Source organism: Convolutriloba macropyga, chromosome 13 (assembly GCF_964194025.1).
Source record: "Convolutriloba macropyga chromosome 13, txConMacr16.3, whole genome shotgun sequence".
Lineage (NCBI taxonomy): Eukaryota > Metazoa > Xenacoelomorpha > Acoela > Convolutidae > Convolutriloba > Convolutriloba macropyga.
Window position 1 is genome coordinate 11,373,607 of NC_134480.1, and position 18,502 is coordinate 11,392,108.

The window sequence follows — 18,502 nt, forward strand, 5'->3', positions numbered from 1 at the left end:
CGAGCAGTAATGCCGGAGTGGTTAAGGCGTCTCACTAAAAAGTTGTGAAAAGTTTACTCATGTTTGGCGGTGAATAATTGAAAAGAAAAACATACCCGGCAGATTGCCCTGAAAATAGCCGCCGTTGATTCCAATATGCATGATTGGGATTGAAAGAATAGAAGATATCAAAAAAAATTTGTACAAAAACATTTTTTAAGTCGGATTTATTTTGATGGCATTTCGTAGTTGAACATATTTCTGTTTCTTGGAGAGAGGCTACATGGGCTACTATCAATAACAATAAGCATAAGAGATGGTAACTAAGACCTATAGGAACGACGTTCAAATAGCGGGCATCTAAAATTGGGCTTTATGGGTTTATCCCGTTTCTATTTCTGACTTCAATTTTTTATTCTGATTCTGTTAATTTTGAATTGCTTTGCTGAGCAACTGATGTTCAATTTCACTTTTAGCAGAATGAGAGAAGAGAGAAACTAGCCTAGAGAAGTCAAAAAGATTTCACGCAAAATGCTGAAAAAGCGGCAAAATGGTAAAGCGAAAAAAAGTTCGACGAATAAAAAAAACAGGAGCGCTATAATAGCCAGCTGAGAAGATGAGGGCGGCTATTGAAAAAACTCTTTGCTTTTTGCATCAAGTCAGCTTTCTAAAAGTCAACAAAGTGATACACATAGATTTATTTATCACGGAGTTATGGACGAGAGCTTAGAGCGTCTGACTCGAAATCAGATGGGTTCTACCCCCAAAGGCTCAAATCCTGCTGACTGCGAAAACAATTTTTGATTGCCCAAAAACATGCTCACACGGTCCATGGTTGATTAATATCAAATACATTATACGTATTAATTTCTTAGCTGACGCTTCTCAATGAACTGCTGTAGCATTTGCTATCACAAAAAGATGATCTTTTCTCTCTCATCAAATGAATCAGTTACAAAAAATAGGGAAAGAAGTGAAAGAACCAGGAGACTCCGTCGGCAAGCAACCTAATGTTTGCCAATTAAACTGGTCAATATGCTACGATGTGAAAGGTCACTCATGTTTGTTGGCAAAAAGTTAACAAGGTCTTCAAGTATGGTGTCAAAAAAGCTCCAAAAAGTTTTTGTGATTTGCACTCACTACGTTTTCAGCAAACGATAACATTAAGATTCCCCGCTCAATAATCAAGGCCCATGATTATTTCTCTTGACTTGAACGAAAAATTGTTCAACCTAATCTACTTGACCTTACAGACAGCCTCTTTTAAAGGATTAAACCACATAAGAATGACAGTTCAACAATGCGGCCCACAAAGTTTCTCGCATAAACCGATAGCTGATCGACTTATACATTCATAAGCCCGAAGTTGATAAAGCATCGAAAAGCACCCGTTCGCTTTTGAAATTCAGTCACTTTTCCGTTTTCTGATTTTAGCCTTGTTGTAAAACCAGCAACACTAGTAATACATATGATCACTAAACATGAAATGCTGAAATCATAAAAAGTCAAGCTAAAAGCCACCATTTTCCTGAAGAATCCACGCTTTCTGTTGCAAATATCTGTTTCGCGATAGCAGTAATGGCCGAGTGGTTAAGGCGTCAGACTAGAAATCAAATGGGGTCTTTTTGCTCGGGTTTGTATCTTGCTGACTGCGGTAGTTTTACTTTTAGTTGAAGACCGGAAAAATAGGTGGTGCTTTAATGAAGGACACGGAGAAAAAATAGCACGGAAAGGCTTTTTAAAACGAGTGAACGGCAAAAAATAGTAGGCCTCGCACTCCAAAACTGAAAAGTTTTAGAACGGAAGCGCCCAAAATTTTTCAAAAAAGAATACATTAACAATTATTACCGCAGACTTAGTTCAAGAGGAAATAAAAACATGGGAAATAAATTCACAAACGGCAAATAATGGGTTTTTCATTTTATGGCGTAACAAAAATCACTACTCCAATTTGAATTCAAACATCATGAAAATGTGTGAACACATCTTAAAAAAAAGACAGCGCCCCAATACAATTCAAATTCTTAAAATAATTCTTGAATTATTAAAGCCTTTGAATGTAAAAAAGGAGCGCGCCTAAATAAAAGCCGTTTGAGAGGCTGACGGCGGCTATTAAAAAGCATTACCAATATGTGTCAAAATGCTCAAAAACTCAAGCTAAACTAATTTTAGGTAAGGATAGTAATTTAATGCGTCAAATTAGGTTGTTATAAGCCAAAAAATTTCTAGGTTTACGAATCGTACGGTGACCGGATACGAATTGACGACACTCAAATCAAACAAAACAACAAAAAAAGGTCGGCAAAATTTCCTTAACATCCAAATCACATCTTACCTGGAAAGACGCCATGATGAGGTCAATCAACACCCCCAACCACCTGCTGGCAGCTATGAACAGGAACCAGTAACCAGTGTGGATGTCCATAAGTCTGTCAAACTCATCCGACATGTACTGTTCCTGTTTGTAGGCGTGAATAGAACACAGACTGCTAAGTGTCACAGTCACGTGACTAAACACTGGACTCCTCGCTGGAAACAAACACTAACAATTTCTATTTGCGCTGGAAAGTTTTACTCTCATCGGTAAATTCGGCTGAAAGCGGGTTCAGTTGAGCAAAAGGAATGAATTTCATCCGGTTGTTAACAGATAAATTAAATTCAGACTGATTTTGCGGAAAAAAATGATCACGGAACTCCGTTCAGGATGGAAAAGGCCGATAACTTTTGGAAATTAACTCAAAACTAAAGAGTGCTAATAATTTCTTTTAAAAAATCAGCCATCATTACGTAATCAACTCTTCTGTATTTATTAGTGCTCTAAAATGTGTCACTATACTCACAGATCCAAGCACAAAAAAAACAAAAAACAGTCAAAAAATCTATTGCTTATGTATTCAAACCGTAAGGACTTCATAAAACTGGAAGAAAAGGAAAAAGCTACACTTCTATTTCAATTCCATTAACATGAGAAATCACTAAATTGAGATTTTTTGATCATGGAGAAGTTATGTTGGAGCATATTACCGAAACTAATACATCTTCCTTAGAATTTGCCCTTTTCGAAAAGAAATTATGTTTCGAAATGAAATATTTTTGTTTTCCTAAAACAGAGCTCTCTTTTCTGGCCAAATAATTAGAAGCGATGGGACCGAAACGTACAACTACTTTAAGAAAACGATTAACGACTTATTCAGCAGCTGGTGTTGAATTCATGTAGTTTTCTGGAATACTAATTCTTCCTGATTCGATTCAAAATTTGAATTATATTACCAGGTTCTGTAGTTGCGACCTTATAAGTCAATTTAAGTCAATGTGGATTTTAGCACCCGAGTTCTTAATTGCTGTCAGTGTAGTTTATTAAACTTATCTTTGTTGACCATAGTAACTTTAAAAAATATAAATCGGGCTTTTGATGTAGTTATTATTGTGGTCAAGACTATTAATGTAATCCAATTGAAGAAAAAAACAGGAGATTGCCGGAAACAGCCGCCATTGATTCCCATGACCTCAAACAGGATTGAAAACAGAAAAAAAATACAAAAACTGATTAGTTTCTAGAAGAAAAAATTATTTTAAAAAGCGAGCTGTTCTTATAACACTTTGAAGTTAGAGATAATTTTTGTTTCAGAGGATATAAGGAATGATAATATTACCAATGAACAAACATACCTGGCAGATTGCCGGAAAATAGCCGCCGTTGATTCCAATAAGCATGATTGGGATTGAAAGAATAGATATTGAAAAAAAAAGATTTTTGTACAAAAACATTTTTTAAGTCCGATTTATTTTGACGGCATTTTGTAGTTGAAAATATTTCTGTTTCTTAGAGAGAGGCTACAGGGGCTACTATCAATACCAATAAGCATTGCAGATGGTAACTAAGACTTATAGGAACGACGTTCAATTAGCGGGCATCTAAAATTGGGCTTTATGGGTTTATCCCGTTTCTATTTCTGACTTCAACTTTTTATACTGACTCTGTTCATTTTGAATTGCTTTGCTGAGCAACTGATGTTCAAATTCACTTTTAGCAGAATGAGAGAAGAGAGAAACTAGCCTAGAGAAGTCAAAAAGATTTCACGCAAAATGTCGAAAAAACGGCAAAATGGTAAAGCGAAAAAAAGTTCGACGAAGTAAAAAAAAACATAGCCGGAAGAATTCTGGAAACGACTCGAAGTGAAAATCCATTTAAACGCCATCCAACTACTCATCAAACAAAACGTGCCTTCACTAATTTATGATTATCTTAAAACAAAGTCATGAAACAAATAAGTAAAAACGATAAAATCAAATCTGTTCAAATATGATAAAATCTGATCAAATTTTGTTATAAATTGAGATCCCGAAAAAACTATCTACGCCAAAATAACTTCATCAAAAAAACTAGTACTTACAAAAACCACTTATTTGAAATTTGAAAAAATACTTTAGGCTAAAATTATGAAAAATGCTCTCAAAAAACAACTTTTACTGAAAAACTGGAAAAATTTACAAAATTTTTTAGTATTTCAAAAACAAATAAATCCAAAAACAAATTCCTTTCAATCAATAGGTTATCCAAATGCTCGCAAAACAATAGGCAAGTCGTAATAGGCACAGAAACTTAGCTAAAAACAGCAAAAAAACGAAAAACTGCAAAAAAATTTAGAAAAATAGTTCCAATTTTCGCCATTTTTTGTCATATTTCTCAACAAAAAAATGATTCGTACCCACAAAACTCTAACTAATTGTTATCATAAAATTGCTCAAGTAGAAGGAGTTTCTTCAATACCCATTTGAGCCAGTAAAACAAAAGAATCGTCAAAAAAAATCAAAAATTAGCCCGAAAATCAGCAAAATACATTAAAAACCTCCGAATTATCATATATTTCATATTAATTTCCAGAAACCTTCAAACCACTACCGAAACCAGCCTAAAATTAAAACAAAATCATAACCAAACCTTCTAACCGAAATAAATGAAAAAAACCCTTTAAAATACCCTGTAAAACGCACGTGAACAAAAAAATTCCGCTCGCTTAAAGAAATTTTTTTCACACATCAATTTCTCGCTCTTTCAAAACAGCGGTATGAACAGAAACCACTCTCTTTTCGCTCCGCTCCGCTCTATCACTCCAAATTTTTTGACGCGTTTAATTTCCCGCTTCAAAAATCACTCCAATAAAATTGATTAAAAAAAGGACTTCTCCAATACTCCTCTTCGAGTCGTAAAAATAGGAGCGCTATAATAGCCGGCCGAGAAGATGAGGGCGGCTATTAAAAACGAAAGGTAGCGAATACATATTAGAACAAAATTCAACAAGCTGGCGTCTAAAATTGTACGTTGTGGGTTCAACCAGTTTCTACCGTTTTTCGATAGTGGCTCTTCATGTTAGAAAACTTCGTTGAGCAAACCCTGTTCAGAATCACTTAGAGCACGAGAGAAGAACGACAGAAAGAGCGAGAGAAATCATTAAGATTTTATGCAAAACGTTGAAAAAGCTGTCAATTAAGGCATAGCAAAAAAAAACATTTTTAATTGATGAAGCTAACAAAAAAGCAAGACAGGTCCTGAACTACAACAATTGATTTAGAAGAGCAACTATACAAAAATTCATTTAAAAAACTGGAAAAACAGAAGTTTTGACTGGATGTTAACAACAAATCTTAATTGGGATGCAGTTTTTCAAACACGGTTTTTTCCTTTTACAATAGAATCAGAGGAAAAAAAGTCACAACGCAAAACCACTCAATTTTTTCTCCACTTTCTGTGGCGTGAGTAACCCCAATACTCCGAATTGACTTCAAAAGTCTGTGTAAACTATAATCTATTATTAATCTGTAAACTGTAATCTATAAAAGAGGCAATCCAGAATTAGAAAATGCCAAGAATTGCACAAAATTTTAAGCTCATACCAAGAAATGTTTATGTTATTGTCAAAAACTATTGCCGAATTCATCCTCTGGAATTTTATGCATCCAGCTGTCAAAGATCTTTTAGTTTAAAAATCGTATCAGGTGAGCTCGTCACAATTAATAACATAGTAAGACGCGACTGATTTTCATGGCCTCAATTGGACTTTAAAACAGGATAGAACATAAAGATAAATGGTGTAAGGTTGAAACATAGGGGAAAATTACTAAAAGATTTGCGCAAAAGAGTTAAGAGAAATATAAATAGCAAAGAAAATTGAACTGTATCGGAATTTTCGATGCAATATATAAAATTTTTTGAGTTTTCAAATTCAAACACTAGGATTTAACCCACAAAATGTAATACCTCTTTTCATTTCGCTCCCGAAGTTTTAATTTTACCAGTTTTTAATGAGTACTTGTTCTTTTGTAACCTTTTAAAAATAACGTGTTTTAAAAGTAACGTGAAATGACGATATGACGTCATTTAGAGACTTAGGTAAGTAATTTATAGTGACAGACTAATCACGCAATTCAATTGAAAACTCAGCGCTTATTAGCGTAATAAACGACAATAAACGGGCAGTGAGCACGTGTGAGAGCAAGTTCGCGTGGTTAAGGGTGGATGAGGTGAAGTGGGGCGGGAGGAAGTGGCGGGGGCCAAGGGGGTTAGGGAGGGGGTTAAAGGCGGAGGGATACTTAGTGACTAGTTAGCCATAAAGCACTAAGAGAACTTAAGGCCCACTGGGTTTTACCTGTCTATCCCGTTTTTGAGGACGAAAAGCCAAACGCGTCAGACAAAAAATTGGACGACAGCAGGCCTAATATAATTGCTACAAATTTCGTTTGAGAGTAAAAAAAACATAAGAACTGCAATATAGCTATGCTCAGATTACAGCTCGGAATTAAAGAGCTTTTTTATGTTCGATTTCACTGGGCAATTTTAGCAAAATTTTGGCAACTAACCTATAGCTTCCTTTCTCTTGATAGCTCTGGACCCTGGCAAGTATATGATGCGGAGGACAATGAAACCGATAACCAGAGGCACACTCATGGCTAGGACATAGATATTTGTCACCACCACAGCCACAGAATAGCCAACTGTCTGGTAGAACATCTGAAACAAAATTTTAATCTATCAGCAATTATTCAAAGGCCTCATTTAATTCATGAGGACATATATAAATACTGAAACTTGGCCTCTGAACCATAAGAATACATGCCCTTAATTTATTGGTTACGTTTATTTTTGGAATAAAATGAAGTTTATTATAAAATAAATGTATAAAATAAAGTTTATTTCTGGAATAAAATGATGTAAAAAACACAAAAATCAAAAACATCCTCAGGTATCGCTTTGTGGCTATCAAATATTTTTTTTAAAAAAACTGGACACAAAATTGCTCTCAAACGACGCAATTGTTATATTTAGCCTGAAAAAAAAAACGTCTAATTGATTACACGAAGAGCAGTCGGTTGACCTTGAGTGAAACGTTGTGAGAAAACTTTAAAACTCTAAATGTTCGCTTGAAAAGAACAACCTTTCTTTGCTGTTGCAGTCTTATCGCACAAGATTCCAATTTGAGTGTTATCTTTGATTAAATTTGCTTTTTACTTTATTAATTTTTTTCTATTGTTATCACTCGGCAATGGAAATGGAGGCCACATCATCATCAACGTCCAAACCCATAGCTTCAGAGGTTGTCGTGAGTAGTATCCAAGACACAGAAGTAAGTGTAATGAAAAAAGAAATCGAACTCTTGAAAGCAAAAAATAACTTACAGGACGAAGAAATTAGGGAACTAAAAGCAAAGCAAAAACATATTAATGATCACCTAAGAGCGCAGGAGAGATACACGCGCAAAGACTCGTTAATAATCGTTAATCCGCCCTTCGATGCTCGACAAGTTTGTAATGTAACGCACGAAACTTTAAAATTTTTTGAGAAATTCTTGGGGGTCGAAATTACTGAGGACAGTATCAAAGCGTGTCACATTATTCCCAATTCCGGAAACGAGTTTCAACTGCCAACAGTAATTTGCAATTTTATTTATTTTGCCGACAAACAAAGTGTCTATGAAAAAAGAAAACGACTCAGAAAAACAAAAAACAGGATAAACAACAAAGCCATCTATCTAAACGAACCCCTACCAGAATATGAAGCTCAGATCAAAAACGAAGCAAACAAAAGAAACATGATTACTGCAACACACAATTGTGCAGTTTCGGTTTTAGTTGAAAATGGTAGAGAAAAGGCAAAATTCGTTAAAATTAACGAGATAGAAGATTTGGACTCAATCAATGCTATAAAACGAAAAAAAAACATTTCGGAATATCTTCTACTGACGACGTTATCAACTCACCTGCATACAAACGACTTAATATTCAAAACGAATAGAACAAACGACATCTCACAAACTCAGTAACTGTAATAAAAAGCTAAAACATAACTCAATTATTTTTGTTTGGTTTCTTTAATGTGTATAATATGAGCACAACTCAAGATTTAGGGTAGAAACTTATCGCAAGCTTTAGGTGCGTAACGTTTTTGATCATGTTTTTTAAACCTTTTTTGCTCATTTCTTAAGTTTTTTTTAAATTTCATAAAGTCAGCTTATATATGTATAAGATAACCTCAAATTCAACTAAAAATCTTTAAAAATTGTTTCAGCCCTCTGCCTGTGATTTCCGCAGGCGGCGGCCTGTCGGTTGTGATTTACGCAACCATGCAGACAAGGCGCAGGAAAACAATGAAACAGAATGCTTTGATTTGTTGCTGGTGATTTCCGCAAGCAACAAATAAAAAAAACAATTAAGCACTGTTATATCAAAATAGTTGGTAGTTTTATACAAAAAAAAAACCAGACTGCAATGGCAGGGAATTGATAACGAAAAGTGTCTCTACGTCAACAATGACAATTAAAAGAACCTGTAATCCTGTACAGTTCCAATTTGTTCTTCAAGACATTCGATCCGTGTCTAAGAACCTAGACGAGTTTGAAGTTTACATTAATAGCATGTCTCAGAAACCTGAAGTAGTTTGCCTTACTGAGACTTGGCTAAATCCTAGCTACAACAATAACTGTTTCTCTTTGAATGGTTATCAAGAATTATAGCCAGCAATCGTAAAAAAAGAGGTGGAGGTGTTGCATTCTTCTTGAAAAATAACATAAATTGTCAGATAGTTAAAAAACTAAAAACGAATTCCTTTCAACTACTAACAGTCGCCATTAAAACCATAAAAGAAGAAATCTGATTCTCATGTATTTATATGCAACCAAATTGCACTAATGAAGCCAATTTCTTGACGGTTGAAAGATATCTCGACAGCCTAATGGTTGACCCAGAAACAAAACACGTACTTTGTGGGGATTTTAATGTTAACTTTTTAATAAACAGCAAAAAAGCCGAAAGCTTAAAAAGCCTTTTAGCCGGAAATGGTCTCAGTATATCAAGCAATAACGACCCAACGATGGTATCAAATGGCATAACCTAGATAATCCAATTACAAGAGAAAGACTCGAAAAGGATCTCAGGTATCAATTTGAGGTCCACAGAAGTAGTTTCGAACTCTTACCAATTGACAAAGCCTTCAAAAAATTTCACGAATTGCTCACTGAAGCATTAAACAGTCACCTTCCTGAAAAATATCGTACACAAAAAAAATACAAAAATTGGATTGATAATGAGGTTAAAAACTTAGCGACGAAAAAACGTAGTCGTAAGAAACTGACAGATACAACTGGAAGTCCACAAATTCACGAAAATTTTCAAAAAACTTGTAAAAACCTTAAATCTCTCATCAGATCTAAAAAACAAACTTTTTATCAAAATCTACTTAAAACCGATTCGGTAAAAAACAAAAAAATCTTTTTTTGAGCTTTACAGATCTTTAGCCGGCAATTCAGAGTCCTCTAAAGTTTTCTGCTCGCAAAATAAAGTAGAAGAGTTTAACGAGTTCTTCTCAAACATTGGGAAAAAATTGAATGCAGAATTTTTAACAAGAACTGCCGTTACGATAGAAAACCAGAGTCAAAGTATGTTTCTAAAATCGATATCTGAAAATGACGTAATGTACGCTATCAACAACTGTAAAAACAAATTTAGCCTTGATTGCTATAACTTGAACTATTTTTTCATTAAAAAAGTTTCTGACTGTTTAGAAGCTCCTTTACAACTCTTGTTTAACAGATGCTTGGGCAATACCCAGAGAGTTTGAAAATAGCAAAAGTTATACCGTTCTTCAAAAATGGAAATAAAGATGACCCATCAAATTTCAGGCCCATCTCGTTGCTACCATTTATAGGGAAAGTCTTTGAGCGGATTATATTTGATCGAATTCAAAACTAGCTAAACGTTTTCGAAATTCTCTCAGATTCACAAATTGGCTTCAGGCACGGGAAGAGCACAGTTGATGCCATTGCAACCTTAATAGAGAAAAAAAGATCAAATATCCACAACAACAGTGAAAAAACCAAATGCACCTTTCTAGACTTAAAGAAAGCTTTTGATAATGTCGATCACATCATTCTACTGCAAAAGTGTTATAGAAATGGTCTGCGTGGTCCAATATACAACATTTTAAAATCATATTTGTCCAAACGAATGCAATATACTTTAATTGGAGATAAAAAGCCCAAACTGAATGTTATAGAACTAGGCGTGCCACAAGGATCAATTCTTGGCCCTCTTGTTTATTATCTACATGAATGACTTAAGTTTGTCCCAGAAAAAAACAAATGTTATTTTTATACGCCGATGACACTGTTGTGAAGAGCAGAAGTTCTGCATCGAAAATTGACGATGATCACGACAGAGCACTAGATAAGGTCATTGATTGGCTCATAAAAAAAACTAACACTGAACAAGGAAAAACAAAAAGCATGCTTTTTGTAAAGAAAAATCAAAAAAATGTTGTGTCAAGAACATTCATAAAAAACACAAAAATTGAAGAAAAACAAAGTTTCAAATACCTGGGCATCACGATAGATAATGATCTACGTTTCTCAAAGCACTCAAAGCATGTGGTCACAAAACTTTTGTCGAATTGTTCTATCTTTTATAAACTAAGAAAAGTTTTGAGAGAATCACAGATGATAAAAGCGTTTAGAACATACATACAGCCAATAGTACAATACGGATTCCTGATATACGGGTCAACAACAATCACAACTATTAGGGAAATAGACAAAGTTGTCAAACGTATCGTGCGGCTAATTTTTCATCGAAAAAAGTTTGAAAGCACTTAAGAAGAAAGAGTAAAACGTAGGGTCTATTTAGCCTCAGAGTTACATGCCTATGAGGTACTTAGCAAACACTAAAAAACATAAGAGGACAATGTAATATTTCACCAATTTCAAAGGGTTTCCCAATGCAAAATTGCCTGAGAAAAAGCAGGCGGTTGATTAAAAACAAAATAACTCAAGGTAAAAATCTATTTCACAGTTTTTCAATAATAGTTAGGATAAGGCGGGTCTTAAGAATGCTTCTAGGTTACGATGATGAAATAATAGAAAAAATTGAAAGCATGTCTACCGCCGAAACAAAAAATTTCTGTCATCAATTTCTAGATAATTATATTTTGGGTAATGAGGACATAGTCAGACTGTTTTATGAGTTTTAATATCACAACTCAAAGGCGTTCCATAACCAGAATAATGTTTTTCACTAAGTTTAATGGTACCTTGAAAAATAGTGTTTCCTCTTTTTTTTTCTTTTTTTTCTCTTTCTACATTTTGAATCACTTTCATCCAGATAAACTAAACGAGACACTTGAGAACGGGCCATCGGCCAAATAGTGCTCTCCCACAGTCAAATATGTGATTGTATTTGTACAGGTAATTGTGAAAAGCTACTTATTGACTGATGGAAACAATTTATTATTATTACTATTAAGCTAGGGGAGTCGTTATATTATAGTCCTATTTCAGTGATAGTGAAAAAAATAAGACGTTAGAACTTATCGTTCCTCACCGTGATCGTACTGTCATCTTTAAATCGTATTAAATTGCCTCTGATTGGCGAACACATTTAGGTTCACCTAACTCTACTCAAGAAAACTTAGCTGTCTGAACGCACAGATTTATTTTAACCGGAGTTAAATTTATAGTATTTTAATATTTCATCCTTAAAGATGACCTATTAAATAAATATTTCAATAATTGTCCAGCTATCACCATATCTGACCCACTGCAGAGAGCAGTTTTTAATTTAAAAAGTTGATCATCAAGTTTCAAAAAGGTCAATTTGTGTATTTATATATATCCAAAAAAACCTATTTTGGTTTAACATCAGCAAAAAATATTTGCACTTCATATATAAAAATCGTTTTCCCAATTTCAATATTTTTGGTATTATTTTTCAACTTATAGCAACTGTGGACATCACGAATGTTTGGACATCATGAAGAACCAATTCAATTGAATTATAGACAATGAAAGATTAAAAATCAAATTTCAACAAAAAAAAACGTAAGAAAACGTTATGAACATTACCGCGTAAAAATTAACTTATCGCCTGTATGAGTTATTGCAACTAAACTAAAACAAGGAGGCTCGGTAAAGTGCGATCGCACATGAAGTTCCGACCCCGCTCATCCACAATTTTGGCATTACTGTCTACCAAATGAGGAACCGATAGAAAAACCCAAAAAATCAAGTATTTTTCAAAAAAAAATAGTGTATGAACGAAAAGATAGTCTCCAAAGAAAAAGACTCAGTGGAGTAAACAAATGATGCATTAGATTGATGAGATATAATGTTAGATTGATGCATTAGAGTGATGAGATATAATGATATATAATAAGAAATCGAGTTAAGACGAGCAGCAAAACTAAACAACAACAACAAACATTAATTACATCAAAAATTTAATGTCCATTTTAAAAACAAAACTTAATAACAAAGTCAATATAGAGTCAGATAAAACTGAAACTAAATAAACTCACTTGTAATTCACCAGAAAAGATATGGGACAAGTCCATAAAAAGGCTCGGTAACAATTAGACAAAAAAGAAAAAAAACGGTGAAGTTCAAAATTCGCTTATTTTTTTAAACAATTAATTTCAAAGTAAGGAAAACAATTAGATATCAACTAATATATTCCATATGTTACGATTACCAATGCCTTGAAAGAATTGCATTATGACTTGTTGTTATTGATTTTTTTATGCGGTTAAAAATAACTACAAATAGCCAACAAACAAAAATTCAATTAAAACTTTCCAGAAAACGCTGTCGAAGCCGTAAAGCTATATTTTGGCCATCAAAAGATGTTTGATTGCGCCTTCTTCAGACACCGGTAATGTAGTATGTACCCTCTCATTAATGAGACTAGGTAACCAGCAGACAAAACAGAAAAAGGGCAAAATTAAGTAATACATTTGATTTCTTTTCGAAAAAAAAATATTCACTTCCAAAGTCATAAAAGCCATTTATTACAATATGAAATATTTAAATAGGTTTGCTCTTTCGTTAACGGAAGCCCGTGATACCTGCAATCATCCAGAATATGGCTTACGCCTACAAAAATAACGTCAAAATTGACAAAAATCAAAAATTGGTTTACTTTTCTTTGTGAAAAACCCGTGTCGAAGCCAGTAAGGTTATAACAAATTCTTTGAAAACATTGGATTTTGTGACACCGATCTCTTTCGACTCCTTCCCCTAACACCAAAAATGTCATATTTGATCTTTAACTAACGATACTAGGTAACAAATAGATAATAAAAAGAACAATATTGCGAAGTTAAAAAGTGTTTTTTTTATTTTGGAAAACAATGTAAAAGTTCTTTTGAGTAAAAGTTCTTTTTGAGTAAAAGTTCTTTCCGGTAAGAAAATGTGAAATCTAGTAGTATCAGAGCCAGAAAACAATAACTTAAGGCTCAAAAACGCAATATACATTAAACTTTAAATCAGCAGAAAGAACAAGCATTCTTTCTTTGCTTATTACAAGACGACCAAATTAAGAAAAAAAAAAACAGGCAAAATTCAATAAGCCATAATTTATTTAAAAATCAAATATTTTTAAAAATCAAAAAGATCATAAGCTTTCAAGTAAGAAACTAGATGCACTAACTTGAAGCTTCTTAGGAAGACAGACTGCTTACTTGACACTACTAAGCTTTGATTTTAAATGATCTTTTCTTTATTTAATTTTAAAAAATCGATTTTTGTAAAAAGACCGACTGATTACAATCCGATTTATTTTTGGATTGTAACAGTCCGAGGTTGGTCCAAAATTAGCCCTGCTAACGCTGTTCGTCCATTAGGTACACTTAATTTTTTGAATGTTATATAGATAATTTGTGAGTTTAAAAATTAAAAATAAATGCTTTGTTTTTGATAATCAACCACGAAAGTTAGCAAAGAACGGCAAAGACTTAATTACAGAGCACTCTCAACGACAATTGAAGTAAAAAGAGCTCTTTTTTAAGTCTACACAGATTTTGTTAGTAGTGTTTGGGTGTGTGATTCCGGTAAATTCAATCAAAGTGGACTAAATACGCTTATTTCGTGCTGCTATTGATGAAAAAGGCAGGAAATTATTGATGAAAAAAGGAATTTTAAACATTTAGCGAGAGTTTTTGACAAAAAGTTTTAATAAAAACAGTCAAAAATATTTTTTATGTCAAAATCAACATAACTATTCTTAAAAATGATAACGAATTTTTGCAAAATTGACAAAATTTTAGGCAAAAATTCCGGAAAATGTGAATAAAAACAACGGAACTCACTCTACGTTTCTCAGAAATCCGTGTACTCGCAAATTACTCCATGTAAAAACGCAAATAAAAAAATGTTTTTAAATTCACATCTCAACTCTCTACGATGAATACATCGATCGGCCAAAATTGAGTATATAGTTCCTCCCCCTCAAGAGGGGTTGGAACAAAAAAGAATGATTTCTGAAAAGATGTTCCAAACTTCGCAGTTTTACCGAAAAGGAGCACAAAAGACGTTTAGAGTTGATAAGACTTACAAAGCTGAATTGAAGCAGCTTACATCACTTTTAAAAATATCCTCGGGAACAAAAATTTTTGTGGAAAACGATTGCGATAAAGGGGCATGGCCAAATGATTAGATTGCTATTTTAATAGTCCTTATTATATAAAGGATTAAAATCGGGGTGAAATGATAGAGGGGTTATATAAATAGGGGCAAAAAAGCGGGACAGTGAGAAAAAAGAACCAACTTACAAACTCAGGATTTAAAATTTGTTAAAACTGGGTTCAAATTAAGCACATGCTAAGCATTTGCGTCTGCTTAGACGCAAAAGCTAATAAACGTCTCCAAAGTATTTCGCACACTAAAATGTTACCCTTGAGAAGTCGAAGAAGCATCTGTTCAAGTCATTGTCCGCAATGCCCACGTCTTTTGAGAACTTGTTCAGGATCTGACCTAAAAAATCCCTCTGAAAACTTTTGTTCCAAACAATATTGGTCGACTGGATTTGATTAAAATCTCGCTTAAGTGTCTATGATGCGAAACATACACAGAAATTTATTTATCACAATAAATAAGACCTCATCAGAGCGAAACAATCTGTTCCAATGAAAAAAATAACTTCTAGATTTTAAAGGAAGACAGAAGTAATCTCTGATCAGACAATTTCAGTCCCAGACTTTCATGCGATCGCAAAATTTCGAGATCTGCGCGTTCGATGATCGTCTGAACCGAGACCACGTCAGTCTGGCACTAAAATCTGTCTATGATGTGCTTTGTAATAGGATGTGCTTTGTAATATAGGATGTACTTTGTAATTTTTTTGGGCGTGGGGGGTGATAAGGTTATAAGTGCGAACATTGAAACAAGGCAGATCCGAATTTGAACTTTTGGCAAAACGCAAACGTGCACGAACCTGAAGGGTGCATATCGAAGAACTTTGTCACAACATGGAGCAATCGTTCGAACATCAGATTGTGCAACTTCTGGGATGCCTTTGCAACGATGACACTGATAGCCGCGGAAGACACCGCATTCGTGACCAGAAAGAGCATAATGAGAACTATGTAAATCCTGATGTAATCATCATCATAGTACTCAGGTCCCAGTCTTAGTTCAGTTCCATTCGAGTATTTGGGGGGTTGTTCTTTGCCTTGCACAGTGTCTTCGAAAATCTTCACGCGTTCGTTGTTGTTAGACCTGCGCAAAAACTCAAAGTTTGATCAAAGTGCTGAAATGTGATCAATTAATTTTAATAGCGTTTACCTTGCTAATATAACCGAATATTACTAGATTAAAATAAAATAAATTTGAAAGTTAAAAATAGGAATAGCTACTTGACATTGGGAAACAGATTTCAATCTGCAAATATGCAAATTTTGAATGTCAGTCTAATCTTGAATTGAAATCTAATCTTTATAGTGTTACTGAACTAAAAATTGATGGAACTAAAAATTGATGAAACAATGAAGATAGATAGTTATTAACATAAGCTTCACTTATACGCAGTCACTGCTAATATGTCAAGATAGACAGTTCCGGCAGCTTGAACTCGATGCTCGCTGGCATCACAAGGGGATGTAGCTCAGATGGTAGAGCGCTCGCTTAGCATGCGAGAGGTACGGGGATCGATGCCCCGCATCTCCACAACAGTTTTGTTGGTATTCGAATTCTTACCATTTAATTTTGTTATCTAGTTTTCACGGAGCAAAAATGGCAATTTTCTGATGACCAATAATTTTAAGAAAGCGCGCAAATTAAATTCATAATCACAACCATCCACAAACTAATAATCTGCAAAAAAAGAACCACTAACGCCTTAAAGCAATGGATCTATTCTGCCCCCCCCCCCCCCCCCCCAATTTTTTATGTCCCCTCATTACATATTATATGTTGTTATAGCTCATAATAATGTAAAAAGGAGCAGAAGGGCCTGGATGAGTAACATTTTTAGGTCAACAGAGCTCGGAGGGTTGAACAGAATACATCTAAAGATGTTTTAAAAAATCATCATTAAAGAAGAACTTTTATGGAACAAAAAAATTCTGATGCCCAAAGAAGGAAGCGTAAATTGTAAAGTGACGGCGGAATGTCCAGGATTTGATCACAAAGTTTTTGGCAACAATTCTGAAAACAACAAAGACCCCGTAAAATACTTCAAACTTTCCAAAAAAACGACAGAAATTCTAGTTACTGCAATCAAACGTTTGTGTACAAATTTTTAAAGATTTGACAATTGCACTAGAAACACGATATCAATTTTCACACAACAACATCAAAAAACTCAAAGTTTTTCGCAAGAAATTTACCATTTAATATTTCATTAAAATTTTTAAAAGCTAATCTCTTCAAAAAATGCTATTTCTCACCAACTGATACGAAAAAGTCAATTCTGAAGGCTGTCAGAAAAGTTGAATGTCAAATACGAGAGAAAAAGTTGCTCAAACTGCATAAATGATGCTGGAAAAATTGTGATAGCTTAAAATAATCAAATTAACTTTGATGCTGCCAACAAGAAGCTCTAAGAAAGTTTTGTAGCCTCTTAAGACAAAAAAACTTGAAAAATGAGAAGTGTGAAAAAGAAAACAATTTACGAAAAACTTAAGTATCTCTTAAAACTTCAGAAAGTAATACTAAAAAGAAAAAAAACCCCAGCTTTTAATTAAGAGGTGTAGGTAGTGGGGGTAGTTCAGTGGACGTTTAGGTTGTTTTTGTTTGGGGGTTAAGTAGATGAGGGTATATCTAGGTTTGGGGTAGGAGTAGTTTGCTGGGGGGTAGCCAATCCAATCGAAGGTATGGGTAGGAAGGGGTTTAGGGACGGATTGGGGGAGGGTGAGGTAGGCGTTGGCTGGTGTAGGTAATTGGGATTCGTTGTAGCTTATAAAGGGAGGAGAAATTGCTATGGGACGAGAACTTTTCAAAATAACCTTTTGGTCTGTAGTTTTAAATTTTCATTTGGACTGTAGTTATAAAATAATTGCAAAAAAATTATATCCAAATTGATGATTTTCTGCATACGTTTTTGCTTTGTCAAAAAAGCCCTGATTGGAACTGATATGCCGGACTTGAGTCTCAGAGCATTTCAGCGCTGAACCAGCACATTTCAAGTGTAAAACCTTATTTCAGTACTGAAAAAATGCATCTCCAGAATATTTTAAGTTTCTTTATGTGCAGTTCTTCTTCATGATGATTATTTTGAGGTCATGGAGTTAGCTCAAGCAAAATTTATCCTGTACAGTCTGAAAATTATTCATATCCCAAAATAAAGTCTGAGCAGAGTAATGTCATACTTTTGTAGCCTATAACTGGTTATTACTATAGTAGTATACACACCATTTATATATAAGCTAGTTTGTATGCAATCAGAACAAAGCCCGTTTAGCTTAATGGTTACGACTTGCTACGCAAATTAAAGTTTACAAGTACGCACGCGGAAGTTCGAATCGCATATAAATCAAACCTTATTTGCAGGAGTTCAGCTGAGAATTTCATTTTGGAAGGATTTGCTTTCGGCTAACTCTATAGTTTTGTAAATCTTTATCTTTCGTCGTGCCTTCTAATATCTTAACACAAGAGTAAAATGAAGAATAGGCAACAAAATTTTCTAATTAATTTTGGAGCCTTTGATACAAAAATCTTTGAAGGATAAATCACATTTTAATATTGGAAACCAGAGTTCACCGCGTCTG

At 34.1% G+C, this 18,502-nt stretch overlaps 1 protein-coding gene and 1 non-coding gene across 2 annotated transcripts in view; one reads left to right on the plus strand and one right to left on the minus strand.

Moving 5' to 3' along the window:
• Positions 1–18,502, minus strand: part of LOC142351599 (ATP-binding cassette sub-family C member 4-like) — a 220,811-nt gene that overhangs the window by 73,159 nt on the left and 129,150 nt on the right. The window contains exons 4-7 of the mRNA XM_075403735.1: positions 15,730–16,013; positions 15,190–15,269; positions 6,838–6,988; positions 2,315–2,508 (exon numbers count right to left, since the gene is read on the minus strand). Coding sequence (XP_075259850.1) covers positions 2,315–2,508; positions 6,838–6,988; positions 15,190–15,269; positions 15,730–16,013 — 709 coding nt within the window. The remainder of the gene's footprint in view (positions 1–2,314; positions 2,509–6,837; positions 6,989–15,189; positions 15,270–15,729; positions 16,014–18,502) is intronic.
• Positions 16,388–16,460, plus strand: Trnaa-agc (transfer RNA alanine (anticodon AGC)). The gene has a single exon. It is a non-coding gene; the product is annotated as a tRNA-Ala (tRNA).